Source organism: Thalassophryne amazonica, chromosome 17 (assembly GCF_902500255.1).
Source record: "Thalassophryne amazonica chromosome 17, fThaAma1.1, whole genome shotgun sequence".
NCBI classification, from domain to species: domain Eukaryota; kingdom Metazoa; phylum Chordata; class Actinopteri; order Batrachoidiformes; family Batrachoididae; genus Thalassophryne; species Thalassophryne amazonica.
The window spans coordinates 6,504,201-6,520,175 of NC_047119.1; the positions used below are offsets into that span (position 1 = coordinate 6,504,201).

At 37.1% G+C, this 15,975-nt stretch overlaps 1 protein-coding gene across 2 annotated transcripts in view; it reads left to right on the forward strand.

Annotated features, from left to right (window-relative positions):
- Positions 1-2,633: 2,633 nt before the first annotated feature.
- Positions 2,634-15,975, forward strand: part of LOC117529040 (GRAM domain-containing protein 2B-like) — a 43,619-nt gene continuing 30,277 nt past the window's right edge. For both annotated transcript variants that reach the window (XM_034191734.1, XM_034191735.1), the window contains exons 1-9: positions 2,634-2,871; positions 6,372-6,497; positions 7,036-7,126; positions 7,223-7,292; positions 9,517-9,620; positions 9,723-9,818; positions 9,896-9,967; positions 12,653-12,733; positions 12,876-12,987. In XM_034191734.1, the coding sequence (XP_034047625.1) occupies positions 2,777-2,871; positions 6,372-6,497; positions 7,036-7,126; positions 7,223-7,292; positions 9,517-9,620; positions 9,723-9,818; positions 9,896-9,967; positions 12,653-12,733; positions 12,876-12,987 (847 nt within the window). In that variant the 5' untranslated portion in view covers positions 2,634-2,776. The remainder of the gene's footprint in view (positions 2,872-6,371; positions 6,498-7,035; positions 7,127-7,222; positions 7,293-9,516; positions 9,621-9,722; positions 9,819-9,895; positions 9,968-12,652; positions 12,734-12,875; positions 12,988-15,975) is intronic.

The following is a 15,975-nucleotide window of genomic DNA, read 5'->3' on the forward strand; positions in this document are numbered from 1 at the left end:
AGGCCTTGGTCTTGACTTGGACTCAGTCTAGGTGGGCTCTCCATCTGTGGCCTGTGTTATAGCATGGCTGAATTATAAATGAAAATTTTCTACCTTAGGTCATAGATATTAGGTCAAAGTTGGCCGTGAGCCCATGAACTAAAAGAACCTTCTAATTTCTTCTTGTTACGGGGGTCTTGGTGGCTTCCTTCACTAGTCTTTCTTGCATACACATTCAGTTTTTGACCAACCTTTTTCCAGGCAGATTCAGCAAACAGTACCATGCTCTGTTTCTTAACACTTATTTTAAATGTATTCTAATAGATATTCAAGGACTTATCTAAACAAAGCTGACTCTAAAAGTTATGATATATTTACACAATATTAACGGGTTTGCATTCTTGTTCAATCTATAATGTTGGCTTTATGTTTCAGAATTCAGATCATGTTGTAGAAATATGTTTTTAATGCTAGGTTTAAAGAACATGTTCATTCAAGTTTGGTTTATTCTCAACTGACAGAAAACAGTGACAGAAACATTATTGAGACTGTGCCTCCCCCTGCTGGTGATCTACCTCAATTACACATAATTGCAAAATTGCCATTTTAAGAACATAAAGTGCTATATATATATATATATATATATATATATATATATATATATATATATATATATATATATATATGAATTAGAAGCTCAAAGCGTTTTACAATGATGCCTCACATTCACCCAGACACACTCACACACCAAGGGTGCTGCCATACAAGGCGCTCACTACACCAGGAGCAACTTGGGGATTAAGGACCTTGCTTAAGGGCCCTTAATGATCTTCCAGTCATGCTGGGGTTTGAACCAAAGATTCTCTGGTCTCAAGCCCAACACTTTAACCACTAGACCATCACATAAATATATGTAGTCCCAACTCAATTGAATTACATTATCTTGCATGGATGTGTTTTGTTTGAGTTTGGGCTACATATATTTATTAGTTGGAAATCCTGCACATAATTGAATTGAGTTCATCCACTGAGTCATTTGTTTGTGTGTGGGGAGCTTGGTGCACCTATCTTTGGGCAGTTTGGTCCATTCCTCTTTGCAGCACCTCCCAAGTTCCATCAGGTTGGATGTGGAGCGTCTGTGCACAGACATTTTCAGATCTCTCCAGAGATGTTCAATCGGATTCAGGTCTGGGCTCTGGCTGGGCCACTCAAGGACATTCACAGAGTTGTCCTGAAGAACCTCCTTTAGTATCTGCATTTAGCCATTTATGTTACTCTGAGTCTTTTTTTTTTTACTTGAAATGCTCTCAAGTCAAACATTTACTCAGTTACTCAATCAGTTATTTAATAAAGATGTAGTTACTACTTCCTACTTCCTACTATAATGATCTTAACAAGTCATTTTGATCAAATACCAAAGATAAGATATGATCCTTGATCCAGATCAGCACCAACTGTTCATTCAGCAAAGGTCTACATCTCTGCCAAATGTCATTGAAATCAGTTTATGTGTTTTTGAAATATATCCTATTAACAATGAAATAAATAGACACACAAACCCAATGATAATAAAGCAGCTGTAATAACAAAAACTAGGGTTGGGATGACTAATGAAAATCATTAGTTATATGGTTGGTTATTAGTCAAAACATGGCGTAGTGAAGTAACACACACAGAAGTCTTTAAAAAACCAAGATTCAGAACCAAAGTAAAGGAACAGAGTATTGTATTGAATGGTGTAAAATTATGGAACAATCTCAACAAAGAAATCAAAGAATCAAGGTCGCTTAAATTATTTAAAAAAACGTATTAAATTAGATGTATTAAGTAAGTATGAAACTATGAAATAAGTCAGTGGGCTATGACAAAGCCTAGGGTGTGATCTGTTAGTGATGTCTAGAATGTTTTAAGTTTATAATGTAACCTGTTAGGGATGTAATCTTTTAAATAATGGTTAAAATTATGAAATAAGTCAGTGGTATGTGACAAGTCAAAAATGTAATCTGTTTAATAATGTTGAATAATGATACTTAAAATTGAAAGATTGTATTGTTAAAAGGGGCAGAAAATATAAGACTTGTTCGTCTCTCTGCTCCTTTTCAAAGTTTTGTAAATTTCATTTCTGCTTTCTGTCTTTTTCTTTTAAATGAATGAAAAACAACAACAACAACAAAAAAACAGTGTTTAAAGATATTTACTCAGAGCCTTGAAGTTAGGGAGTGTTAGTGTTCGAGGTGATCACTATGGTCCCACTCTGACCAGAGTGGGACCATATGTACACTGGCAGTGTTAAATTAACACTGTCAGTGTTAGTTTTACACTGGTGATTTTACTGTGTAACATCTCTATTTTCGGTAGCTGTGCAAGAAAAATGTTAGTTATTCGACTAGAAGAAAATAAGCCAACTAGTCAGGAAGTAACCATAGTTAACTGGTCTTATGATCCAAACCCTCAGAAAAAGTAAATCCACATTCCAAGGATGAAGTGGTGTGGACGAACAGCTCTCCCTGTGGGTGATTTGACAGTGAACTAACTCCAACAATGAACTTTTCTTTTTTAAAGAGCACTTTTTGTTTGTTTGGGGATTGGATCAGTGGCGCGCAGCTGGAGCGGCTCCCTCCCCGGTTGCGCTTCCTGATCTTCCCTCCCCTTTCCCGGCTCCTCCTCTGTGGCTTCTCGGCCATCGAACGAGCTTCCTAACTTTTCCGTGTCAGGGCTTCCTGAACTCTCTTCCAGCCGCAGGGAACCAGAGCGAGAACCACCGTGGAGGATGTGAAATGGGAAAATAAGAGCGGCGATGCCGATGGCCGAGCAGCCGGACAGACCTCTGACCCCGTCACCATCCACACCAGAACAACTTCTGAAAACTGACTCCCGAAAGAGCCGATCGACGTAAGTGTAGCCGCGGAGGCCCCGCAGCGCGCCTCTCTTATTACGAATAAATACGTTTTCAGTCCTTTCAAACTTGGAATTCACGCAGCGCCGCTGCGTTCTGACGCGTGGCGCCGCGCGACCCTTGATAGAAGTTATTCAGGCAGCACTTATGCAGTACTTATGCAGTACTTACCGATACGTGCTTTTCCTGGATCCTTTTTTAATACATAATAATACTACTACTAATAATAATTAACCAGGAAAACTTAATTAAGATGAAAACTGTCTTTGTCAGGGCGCAACACAAAATTCCAGACATTCTCCAAAATAGAGTGCCATTATAACTGTGTGTGTGTGTGTGTGTGTGTGCGTGTGTGCGTGCGTGCGTGCGTGCGTGTGTGTCTACAGATTTTTGTTTGTTTTTTTCCACTTTTTAGTCTGCTGCAGAAAATCTGTAGTGCCTGTGCAAACATAGGCAGCCTGTTGCCCCTCAGTGATGCGATAGGAGATGGTTTTATAAGCCAAGTTCTGAGAGCAAATGATTAATCTGCTACAAAATTATTATTTTATATAACGTGGCATCCAGCGGTGCAAAACGCGACATCTAGAGGGGCAAAGAGGGTCACATTGGCACAACGAATTGCGCTGCAATGCAGGGATTAAATTTGTGCAAGTGTCAAGGTTCCGAAGAACCTACTAAACAACCGTTACTTTACTAGAAGTAAAGTAAACTAGTAGTAATTAAGTTTACTAGAAGTAAAGTAAACAGAGTAATGGAGCAGTAAGGATGATTGTACCAGATCTGTTCCGCCTGCCAGAACCGTTCTGCACATTATGCACAGTATGGAAGTTGTAGTTCGATTTTGTTCACACTACTAAATGCCAACTGAGTGTTTGGATACTCTTCAGATTGTGACGTGCTGCATTTTGCTATACAGTACAATGCTAGTATGAGTGTTCAGATGTATCTCTATAGGCTGCATGTGAATGTGTATATTTCCATGCAGTAGTGCTGTGACACACCATATGCTAATTACTTCCACCAACAAAGTTGGGTGGAGGTTATGTTTTCACCCCTGTTTGTTTGTTTGTAACCAGACAGCCTATAACCCACAATTTTTCATATATCGTATCATATCCTGATAGGCAAGAATTGATTAAATTTTCAAAGTCATAGGTCAAAGTTTCAAAATTCATAACTCTGTCAAAAAAGACTGAATTTCTTTCATATTTGAGAGCATTGTGTAGGATGGTATCCTTTATTGCCTGACAAAGTTTGATCCAGATCTGATCTGGATTACAGCAGTTGTGGTCATTTAATTTTAACATTGACAACCCCATTTTAATATATATTTTACATTATATCTTAATCAAACGTGCCCCAATCACTCTTATATTTGAAAGTGAGGTGCAGACTGACACTCACTGTCACCTGACAAAGTTTGATCTGGATTGTGGATTTTGTGGACATTTGAATTTAATATTGAAAACCCTATTTGATGTACTTTTTGCATTGTATCTCACTCACTCTGATTTGTGACAGTGAGGTGCAAACTGGCACTCAGTGAACAGACTAAGTTTGATCCACATCTGATCCGTATTACGGATTTAGCAGATATTTGATTTTAACACAGAAAAGCCCTTTTGATAGATATTTTATATTATATTTTAGCTTATGAAAAGCTACTTCTAACAGGACTTTGACATTGGAAATTTTTTTCCAAAGTAAGAATTTGTGGAATTGGAAGCTAGTGTTGGCGGAGGTTTGCGTTCTATGAGCGCGGTGCTGTTGTTAACAATATAATGCAGTACTACTACTTTTTGAGAGGTTTTGTAAAACTCTCAAAAACTCATTTCTACTGATGTAAAATTGTGTGTTCCACTGACAGAAAATTAAAAATATTGGTGGCTGCCCAGTAGTACCCCCAGCCTCCATGCCAGTGAAATCCCTGCGTGGCAGAATTCCTGTTGTGTTAGCAAGACCTTTTGGCCACTGTGACTAGAAAATCTGTAAATTTGGACTGCGACCTTGACCTCAAGGTCAAAAATGACAGAGGTCTTGACCTGATACACCTTTGTTATGTTGGTTAAGTTTGGTGACCACAGGCCTCTCCATTGCAGAGCAATTGCACAAAAAAGCCGTTTGTTGATGCCACCCAGTGCCCGCCCATCCTCCTGGGTGATGACGACACTCCTATTACAGCCTATTAGCAGCTGAAGGGGTAAAAAGCACAGATACAATATGGATATCACCCTCTGGTGCTAATAGGTTAGTACTAATAGTATTGCAATACACTTTTCATACATTGTTACTACTACTGCGTTGTGTCATAGGTGCTAAGTGTGTTGGAAGACCGATGATGGAAAATGTTTTGTATTTGTAAGCTATGTCTTTGGTTAAATGTGCCATTGATTAGGTGGAATCCTGGTCATGGGTTTTCCTTTATGACATCATGGGGCAAGAACATTAGGTTTTTGGCATGATAAAGGAAAAGGCCTTTTCAGCCAAGATCAAAGGAGTCTTTGAAGTTGCTCAGTTAGAGGTACTTAGATACTTTTAAATACCCCACTGGTCAGCCTGTTACGTTACTCCATTTCTGATACTTTACACTCTAAAAAGTAATTCAGTGATGTTGTATATATCACAGTAAGAAACAGCTTTACTGACTTCATAAAATCTCTGAAACACATTCAATTGATTGTTTGAGTTGGATATAGCAAATGAAATACCTAAAAATTTAACAGTTAATCTTATCTTAACTTTACATTTATTATTTGAGTTTATTTCATTGAAATAAATTAGCATTTGCTTAACAAATTATATTTTATTAAATATACTTAATTTGTTTGTTAAATTTCATTCAGAGTATTTGGTAAGGACTAATATACTTAATATTTTTACTTAGATTTACCAAGATTATCAAGTATATTTAAATGATTTCACAGCCTTTTTAATTTACTCAATATTTTTAAGTGTAAAATGTTTCACCAAATAATTAAAGAACACGTAACAGTTTTTAGAGTGTAGGTTCTTAGTTACTCTGAATCCCTGAGTTACCATTTACTTTAAGTTTACTCAATTCTGTAGCGTTTTTACAAAATTTTTATTTTGTTGGCACCAGATCAGTCAAACAGTTCAATTTATACCAAAAATCCACTGTGACAGAGCTGATTTTAATACTTTTCTGTGATTACATACAGTAGCTCTACAATTTTCATAGTTAAAATAACACTATCCGGAGTGAACACTCTCCCAGAGTTCCAATATTAAATGGTAAATATGATCGATGGACTGTATTTGTACTGCTTTTTTTTTCCATCTGAGGCACATGCTAAAAGCACAGGGCGACTTTTATAGTTTTAATTAATGATAAAACATTTTAATCAACGCGTCTCTGACCAGACGATCATCTCTCTGTGCAATGACATCATCATCACTTTGTGCGATATCTCGTACTCAGATGCAAAAAGGGTGATGGAGCTCAGACTCTATGAATATTCATGTGTAATGAATCCAGGTCCGAGGTGGAGAATGGAGGTGGGAGGAGATGCAGGAGGCAGGAATGGTCACCTGCAGACGCTGAGCCGAGCCTGGAGACGGAGTCCGACCCCTCAGAGAGCAAGAAGCTACCAGGCGTCATGAGGTGGGTAACGCTTTTTTAGCAGCACGTGAACACGTTTCATCAGCCGCGGTCAGAGATGGAATCTGGACCAGCAGAGCCGTGGTGCACTCCGAATGGCTAAACATTGATTCATAACGTGTTTATTTAACTTCTCAGCTCATATCTGTGCATCTGTTCCTGCTTGTTTTGAACCGGACGACTCATGCAGAGTATTTTACAGCACGGCAACAACAGACTGGAGTCAACGCCGAAGGGGACGGGGGGGACAGGGAGGGCGGGGAGTGACATCTGAGCCTGGACAAACTCAATGCCAGCAAAATTAAAACCCAACATTATCTGCTTTACTTTACCTGAGAGCTGTGTAAGCTGCTCTTACGTAACCTGCTGCGTGTAAACTGTTCGCTGCGGGAAGGACGTTGACTTCTGACCAATCATCCAATATTTAGAAAACACTGTGTGATTCAGAGGACGTTGAGTGTGAGTCCAAAGGAAGCTTTTTGTCGTGTCCTCAGGTGTTACTTTGTTACCACTATAAACACTCTGCCCACTTTTTTTCCAGATTGAAACCTGAGGAGCAGCTTTCTCCTCCGATTACTCCTCCGAGCGACTACGAAGCAAAGTTTGAAAGAAAGAAACCCCAGCCGAGCCAGGTCAGACCTTGGCTCAGCAAACCTCATGAGGCCTTTACATACAAACCTTTTTGTTTGTTTGGGTTTTTTTTTTTTTGACGTTTGTATTTGTTTCAGCGCTCAAAGACAAACGCTCAGTATCACAAGTTATTCAAGGAAGTGAGCAAAGACGAGTTCCTCAAACAAAGTAAGTTTGTCACTTTCTCTCCACTGGACTTTTAAAGCACATCAATACCACATCAGTTACACAGTACACTCTAAAAAATAAAAGGGGTGTAACAATTTGCATAGATTTTTTTTTAAGTTATTTCAACTTAACTAAAGTTATTTCAGCTTGACAGTTGAAATAACTAAGTTGAAATAACTTTTAAAAAATGTATCAAATTGTTACATGAGTTTTTCTCGCTCAGACAAAAGTTCATTTTTTAGAGTGTGGTACACTGTAAAAGCATGTGTCACGGGGTTAGTGTGTGTATCTATCTTAAATTAAGATAGATACACATACTCTGTAATGCTCTTTAATTTATCTTAAATTAAAGAGCATTTTCTGCATGAAAAAAAGCTTTGTTTTGTTTTTTTAATGTACATATTTTCCAAAGTTGATAATATTACAAGATGTTGGTATGAAATTGATCATGTTTAAAAAAACAGCTTGAAAATTATTATTCAAAAAAAAAAAAAAAAACAGCTTGATCATAAAACTGGAATTGCAAATGTATGGAAGTAATTTGAAATCCAATCAAATTGCGATGACGAGGTCGCCTCAAGGCACTTCATAGAACATCATTTAAAAAGCAGAACAAAATGAATTAGAAGATTAAAAAGACAATGAAAGAATAAAAACATAAATAAGTAAAAAGAATTAAAGCACACACATGCAGCAACATAAAATACTCGCGATAAAACAGGGAAAAAAAATGTGTCTTCAGCTTAGATTTAAAAGTCTCCACAGAGCCTGATTGACAGATCTACGTGGGCAGATTGTTCCACAGAGCTGGGCCACGGTAAGAGAATGCTCTGTAACCCGACAACTTTTTATTCACCCTAGGGACACACAGCAGACCTCCACCCTGTGAAAGCAGGGCCTGAGCCGGTACATAGGGCTCAACCAAGTCGGCCAGTTAGGGAGGTGCCAGTCCGTGAACAATTTTGTAGGCCAGTAACAACATCTTAATGTCCGATCTCAGAGAGACCAGAAGCCAGTGAACGGATGCCAAAACCGGTGTAATGGGGTCAAACCTTCTGCTTTGTGTCAGAAGTCTGGCAACAGCATTTTGAACCAGTTGGAGACCCCTAATGCTGGACTGTGGTAAACCAGAAAACAGAACATTGTAAAAGTCCAATCTGGAAGAGATAAAAGCATGAATCAGAGTCTCAGCATCAACCATAGACAGGATGGGACAAATCTTCGCTATATTTCACAGATGGAAGAAAGCAGTCCTTGTAATATCTCTATTGTGGAGGTCAAAGGACAACGTAGGATCAAAAATTACTCCAAGGTACCTCACTTTGTCCATATGATGTATGACACATGAGCCTAAGCTAAGCGCTAGCTGATTTAACTACTTAATAACACCAAAACCTTTTAATTAAGTTGGTTCAACTTAATTAACCTTGTATCAGGAAAAGCAAATCAGGTATATTAAACTATTTAACTAAATGCTTAACTAAATTTGAGTTAGTCTTTCTGTAAAAGTCTCATGGCGTGCATTCAGTACACTCTAATAATATGGCAGTGCTCAATTTAAAAAAAATGAAGTTAATGAAATGAAGTTTTAAGTAATTCCAACTAAGCCACTGCTGAATAAATCTCATGAGACCTTTATAGTCAGACTAATTCAAGTTTAGAAAAGGATTTAATTAAATGGTTTAGTACACTCCATTTGCTTTGTGCTCTACATGGATAATTGAGTTGAACAAACTTAATTTAAAGGGTTTGGTGTTATTAGGTAGCCTACTTCTTTCATTTAAGTTATTCTAACTTCTTTATTTTACCCCCATTGTACTCAGAAATGTCCCATTGAAATTGTTACCTTAATTTGCGAAGGGTTTTTGTTAGTTTGTTTGTGTTTTAGTTTTTTAAAACTCATTTTACTTAAGTAAGAATAAACTGCACAATGCAATTCCAGTGTTACTATCAAACTATTTTAAAACCAGTGTCAACCTTTCTCAGCATTTTTAAAACTGTGAATAATTTTTTTAAACAAACATCTTGTAAACTATCAACTTATTAAGATGCAAAACCCTTAGGTTTTCATGCTGAAAATGCACAACAATTTAAGTTATACAAACTACCTACATGAAGGAAGCATTTTGTGTAATTGCTGAGTTGGTATTTACCCTTGCAAATTGTTATGTGATTTTTTGAGCCTGTATATTGTTTTATATAGTGTGGGAATCTGTGCCCACAGGTTACACATGCGCTCTGCAGAAAGATATTTTGTATCAGGGCAAAATGTTTGTCTCTGATAACTGGATCTGTTTCCATTCCAAAGTTTTTCGCAGAGATACTAAGGTAACAGAACCCCATTCAAGCCATTGTTCAAACTCCAGATCGTGTTCACTGCTGGGAATTGTTATGGCATGATGATAAAAAGTTTTCTTTCCTCATTACTAGATTGCAATCCCAGTGATTTCTGTGAATTTCATCAAAAAAACAAAAACTGCAATTTTGGTACCAAATGCTCTTGTGATTCAAACAACAGTTGAGCAGGTAAGAAGACACTGATGATGCTCACGTCTCTCCCCATCAAATAAAGAAGGAATTCACTTTATTTTATTGCTTTCCAGTATGTGTTTGTGTCCTTCCTTTCACGAAACACAACCTACAAACTTCTGAAATCCATCTGTGGTCATTTGGAGGTATGTAAAGGTTCCCTAAAGGTACTGAGGTACCTTAAAGGTTTATCGTGTCTTCTTTCTGAAACATTTTCAGTTTGCTGTGAAGACATTTGGGTAAATTTGTTAAAGTGATGAGCTCTAATTCAAATGTAAGCAAAAGCGTCCGGTCAGGGACGTACAGGACAGACAGACACTTGAAAGTTCAAACACTGAGAAAAAAGTGAACACACTAGATAATATTGTATTTTGATGGTTTACACATCAAAATGTTTTTTACATTAGTCATGTCTGTTTACTGTAAAACATTGTGAAAATGAATGCCAACATTTAGCTTTCATTTGCTCACAAAATAAAATTGTGATTTTGACATTATTAAAATAAGCACTTGAATTATTCATGCAGATTGATGTTGTTATATCATTTGTACAGCCCAGTATCACATCTATATATCATGGTTCAAATGTAAAACTGGTCAACATCAACAAAGGACTGTGCCTGTAAGTGTGTTATTAGGTATTATGTAATCATCCATTTAAAATGTGTCTTTAAGTATGTTATTACCAGCTTATTACACAACATGTGTAAATAAATTTTATTAGTAGTGAATTGCACATGGATGTTTAATAAATCCCTTTAAATGTAAATTTAAGTATGCTACGAACAGCTTATTGCACAATACTTGTTTAAATTCTGAATTCTGGTTAAACTGTTCATGTATAAAAAGAAAAAAGAAAATGTGTGCTGTGTCTTATTAATAGTGTATTACTCTAGTAATTGTTGTTTAAATTAATTGTGAATTGAGTTCAGACTCTTCATGTAAAAAAAATGAAACAGTGCCTTGTGTCTTATTAACAATATATTACACTAATACATGTACTAAACCTTTTTAGTGTACATTTGAGCATGTTACCAACAGCTTATTTCACAGTATTTGTTTAAATGAATTGTGGATTGAGGTCAAATTAGTATGTGTAGTAAACCTTTTTAAATGTACAGTTAAGAGCATTATAAACAGCTTATTACACAGTATTTGTTTAAATGAATTGTGGATTGAGGTCAAATTAGTATGTGTAGTAAACCTTTTTAAATGTACAGTTAAGAGCATTATAAACAGCTTATTACACAGTACTTGTTTAAATGAATTGTGGGTTGAGGTCAAATTAGTATGTGTAGTAAACCTTTTTAAATGTACATTTAAGAGCATTATAAACAGCTTATTACACAGTATTTGTTTAAATGAATTGTGGATTGAGGTCAAATTAGTATGTGTAGTAAACCTTTTAAATGTACAGTTAAGAGCATTCTAAACAGCTTATTACACAGTACTTGTTTAAATGAATTGTGGGTTGAGGTCAAATTAGTATGTGTAGTAAACCTTTTTAAATGTACAGTTAAGAGCATTATAAACAGCTTATTACACAGTACTTGTTTAAATGAATTGTGGGTTGAGGTCAAATTAGTATGTGTAGTAAACCTTTTTAAATGTACAGTTAAGAGCATTATAAACAGCTTATTACACAGTATTTGTTTAAATGAATTGTGGATTGAGGTCAAATTAGTATGTGTAGTAAACCTTTTAAATGTACAGTTAAGAGCATTATAAACAGCTTATTACACAGTACTTGTTTAAATGAATTGTGGGTTGAGGTCAAATTAGTATGTGTAGTAAACCTTTTTAAATGTACAGTTAAGAGCATTATAAACAGCTTATTACACAGTATTTGTTTAAATGAATTGTGGATTGAGGTCAAATTAGTATGTGTAGTAAACCTTTTTAAATGTACAGTTAAGAGCATTATAAACAGCTTATTACACAGTACTTGTTTAAATGAATTGTGGGTTGAGGTCAAATTATTCATGTACAAAACTTTAATGAAAGTGTGCCTTGTGTCTTATTAAGAGTATATTATTGTAGTATGTGTAGTAAACCTTTTTAAGTGTACATTTAAGTATGTTACTAACAGCTTATTACACAGTACTTGTTTAAATAAATTGTGGATTGAGGGCAAATTGTTCATGTAAAAAAATTAAGGTGTGCCTTGTCTCTTATTAGCGGTGTATTACAACAGTGTATTTCAAGTGTACATTTAAGTATGTTGTTAACACCTTATTACACAATGCATTTTAGATTAAGGTCAAAACATGTTATTAGCAGTGTGTTAAATAAGTGTTGTGTAATAACCCTTGAAGCACACTTTAAATGTTTTTTTTATCAACATTTTATTTGACCATACTTTCGCAAACAAATTGTGGCTGTGGAAAGGATTATCTTTTACATGTTAACATTTTCTTTTGCAGTACTTAAAAAGAAGTTTTTCAATTGTGCTTTTGAAACTTATGTAAATGTGTTTACAGATTCCAAAGTGTTAAGAAGTATAGAAAATATATCAGGTGAATTTGCAATCCGTTTGTGAATTAAAGCACACTGCATCACTGAAAACTGCAACTTTATGTCTTAAATGTAATTAGGCTCTTTATGTAAAGTCCGTGGTGGAGGTGTCAGAGAGGAGGATGCTGAGGAAGCTCCTCAGCATCCTGGACAACACCTCCCACCCTCTACATGTCACACTGATGGTCTGGTTGCTTTTATTTGTTGTACTTATTGTTAAGAAAAAAAACATTATTCACTGTTTACTGTTTCTGTACTCTAATGAAATAATTTCCTTTGGGATAAATAAAGTTGATCTTATCTTATTTTCCTTGCAGGTGGATAAGCCTGGCAGCAGCCCCGTTACTTCCTCCTGTGAAAACAGCTTCAGAGCAAAATGTCCGTCATCGCTTCCTCTGGTCAGTCAGAACCTGTTCTTGTGGGATATTTTTTTGTACTCAGTATACATGAGGTTTCCGATGTGATGCAAAATAATGTCATATTGCTATGTTAAACCAGCAGGCACTGGTGTGGTGTTCACTGTGTGTTGTCCTGCTGTAGGACTTTTCTGGAGATTTCTTAGACCTTGATGGGGTGGTACAGCAGAGACACCAGGACATGACGGAGAGCAGCAGCTCTGGATCTCAGACCCCAGATTACGACAAAATAACTAGTGTGTAATCCATCATACTCTGTCTAATCCAATTGTACGCAACAAAGTCACAAGATTGTCTTTGTTGGCTTTACAGTCTCCAAGTGTTATTGCGCTTCCTGTCTTTTGACACTCACGTTGGCTGAGAAAAATCCACATGGACATATGTAGGGTTGGACTTGAAGAAGAAGAGAACATTCACAGTAGAAATATACTTCACAGAGATTCGAAAATGAAATGCTTTGTCTTAAAATTCTGAAGGATTATTCTGTCACCAATTTTTCCATCCCAAAATAGCAGAATAAAGTTATTGTACATCAAGCTGGTATTTGTGAACAGTAGGTAAAGATATAGGTGTAGGATCATGACAGACAACAGCAGGATGTCAACAGGGCAATTATACGGCAACAACAGGTAATAGCATAATTCTTTGACAGGAATAGGGCAATGATCAGGTAATAATAAGATAATAAAAAGTAAGTCCCTTTGGCTGTTCCCTTGTTTTCACTTGGGATCACCACAGCAAATCCAAGGCGGAGCTGCATGTTGAATTGGCACAAGTTTTGCACCGGATGCTCTTTCTGACGCAACTCCACATTACATGGAGACATGTGGCAGGGGTGGGATGTGAACTGAGAACCTTCTGTACTGAAACCAAGTGAACGAACCACTTGGCTGCCACCCCTGCCGTAATAATAAGATAATGATGTGACAATAACACGACCACACTAGTTCAGTGATAGGACTCAGATAGAAAAATGATAAGTTGTTGATGATGCAATGGTAGAATAATGGTGAAAAACCAATCAGGTACCAATAGGACAATGATCAAGGCACAATATGTTAATAATAAAGCACCAAGGGGGCAAAAATGATGGGGTGATAATAGGAGATATTACAAGAAAAGGACAGCAGTAGGGCAGTGATAAAACTCTGGACAATGATAGGGCAATTACAGGATAATGATGGAAAACAATCAGGAATCAATAGGGCAATGATAGGGCATTAATAGGTTAATAAAGAAAAATGATAGGGCAATGATCAAGTAATAACAGGTTAATGGCATTGCAATGATAGGGTAATGATTGGACAGTTCTCAAATGCAGATAGAGCAATAACAGAGCAGTGAGAGGGTAATGATTGGACAGTCCTAGAACACAGAGCAATAGCAGAGCATTGAGAGGGTAATGATTGGACAGTCCTAGAACACAGAGCAATAGCAGAGCATTGAGAGGGTAATGATTGGACAGTCCTAGAACACAGAGCAATAGCAGAGCATTGAGAGGGTAATGATTGGACAGTCCTAGAACACAGATACAGCAATGACAGGGCAATGATAGGGTAATTATTGGACAATTCTAGACCACAGATAGAGCAACAACAGAGCAATGACAGGGAAATGATAGGGTAATGATTGGACAGTTCTAGAAAGAGCAATAACAGAGCAATGATAGGGTAATGGTTGGACAGTCCTGGAACACAGATACAGCAATGACAGGGCAATGATAGGGTAATGATTGGACAGTTCTAGAACACAGAGCAGTAACAGGGCAATGATAGGGCAGTAATAGGTTAATAAAGAAAAACGATAGGGCAGTGATCAAGTAATAACAGGTTAGTGGCATGGCAATGATAGGGTAATGACTGGACAGTTCTAGCACACAGATAGAGCAATGACAGGGCAATGATAGGGTAATGACTGGACAATTCTAGACCACAGAGCAATGACAGGGTAATGATTGGACAATTCTAGACCACAGATACAGCAATGACAGGGCAATGATAGGGTAATGATTGGAGAATTCTAGACCACAGATAGAGCAATAACAGAGCAATGACAGGGCAACGATAGGGTAATGATTGGACAGTTCTAGAACACAGAGCAATAACAGGGCAATGATAGGGCAGTAATAGGTTAATAAAGAAAAATGATAGGGCAGTGATCAAGTAATAACAGGTTAATGGCATGGCAATGATAGGGTAATGACTGGACAGTTCTAGCACACAGATAGAGCAATGACAGGGCAATGATAGGGTAATGATTGGAGAATTCTAGACCACAGATAGAGCAATAACAGAGCGATGACAGGGCAATGATAGGGTAATGATTGGACAGTTCTAGAACACAGATAGAGCAATGACAGAGCAATGATAGGGTAATGATTGGACAGTTCTAGAACACAGATAAAGCAATGACAGAGTAATGATAGGGTAATGATTGGACAATTCTAGACCACAGATAGAGCAATGACAGGGCAACGATAGGGTAATGATTGGACAGATCTAGAACACAGATAGAGCAATGATAGGGTAATGATTGGACAATTCTAGACCACAGATAGAGCAATAACAGAGCAATGATAGGGTAATGATTGGACAGTTCTAGAACACAGAGCAATAACAGGGCAATGATAGGGCAGTAATAGGTTAATAAAGAAAATCGATAGGGCAGTGGTCAAGTAATAACAGGTTAATGGCATGGCAATGGTAGCGTAATGATTGGACAGTTCTAGAACACAGATAGAGCAATGACAGGGCAATGAGAGGATGATAGACAACGGGTGGGTGTCAACAGTACAACTATAGGTTAATAATAAAGCAATGATAGGGTTTAAATAGAGCAATGATCAGGTAATAACAGGGTAAGGATATGCCAATAATAAAAAAGGGATAGGGCAATTAATTAGGGATTAACCCTGTTGTGTCTGATGATTTGCGAACATTCATGCTGGATTTTACTGTTGTACATCATCAGACACAACAGGGTTATTCCCATTCTAATCCAGTTCCACCGTTTGCACAGTTTATTTTTCTGTAAGTAATTTGGTCAGCGAATTGTTGTCAAAAGTGTTGGGAAAGTGTCGGTACACGGACCCACAACAGGGGGCGCAAAGGAACGGACAATGGAGTAGGTCAAATAACAACACTTTACTGTTGTGAATGTGCACAACAAATACAACAGATTACAACAATAGATCAGAATCAATTCACAAAGGTGTCGTGTGGGCA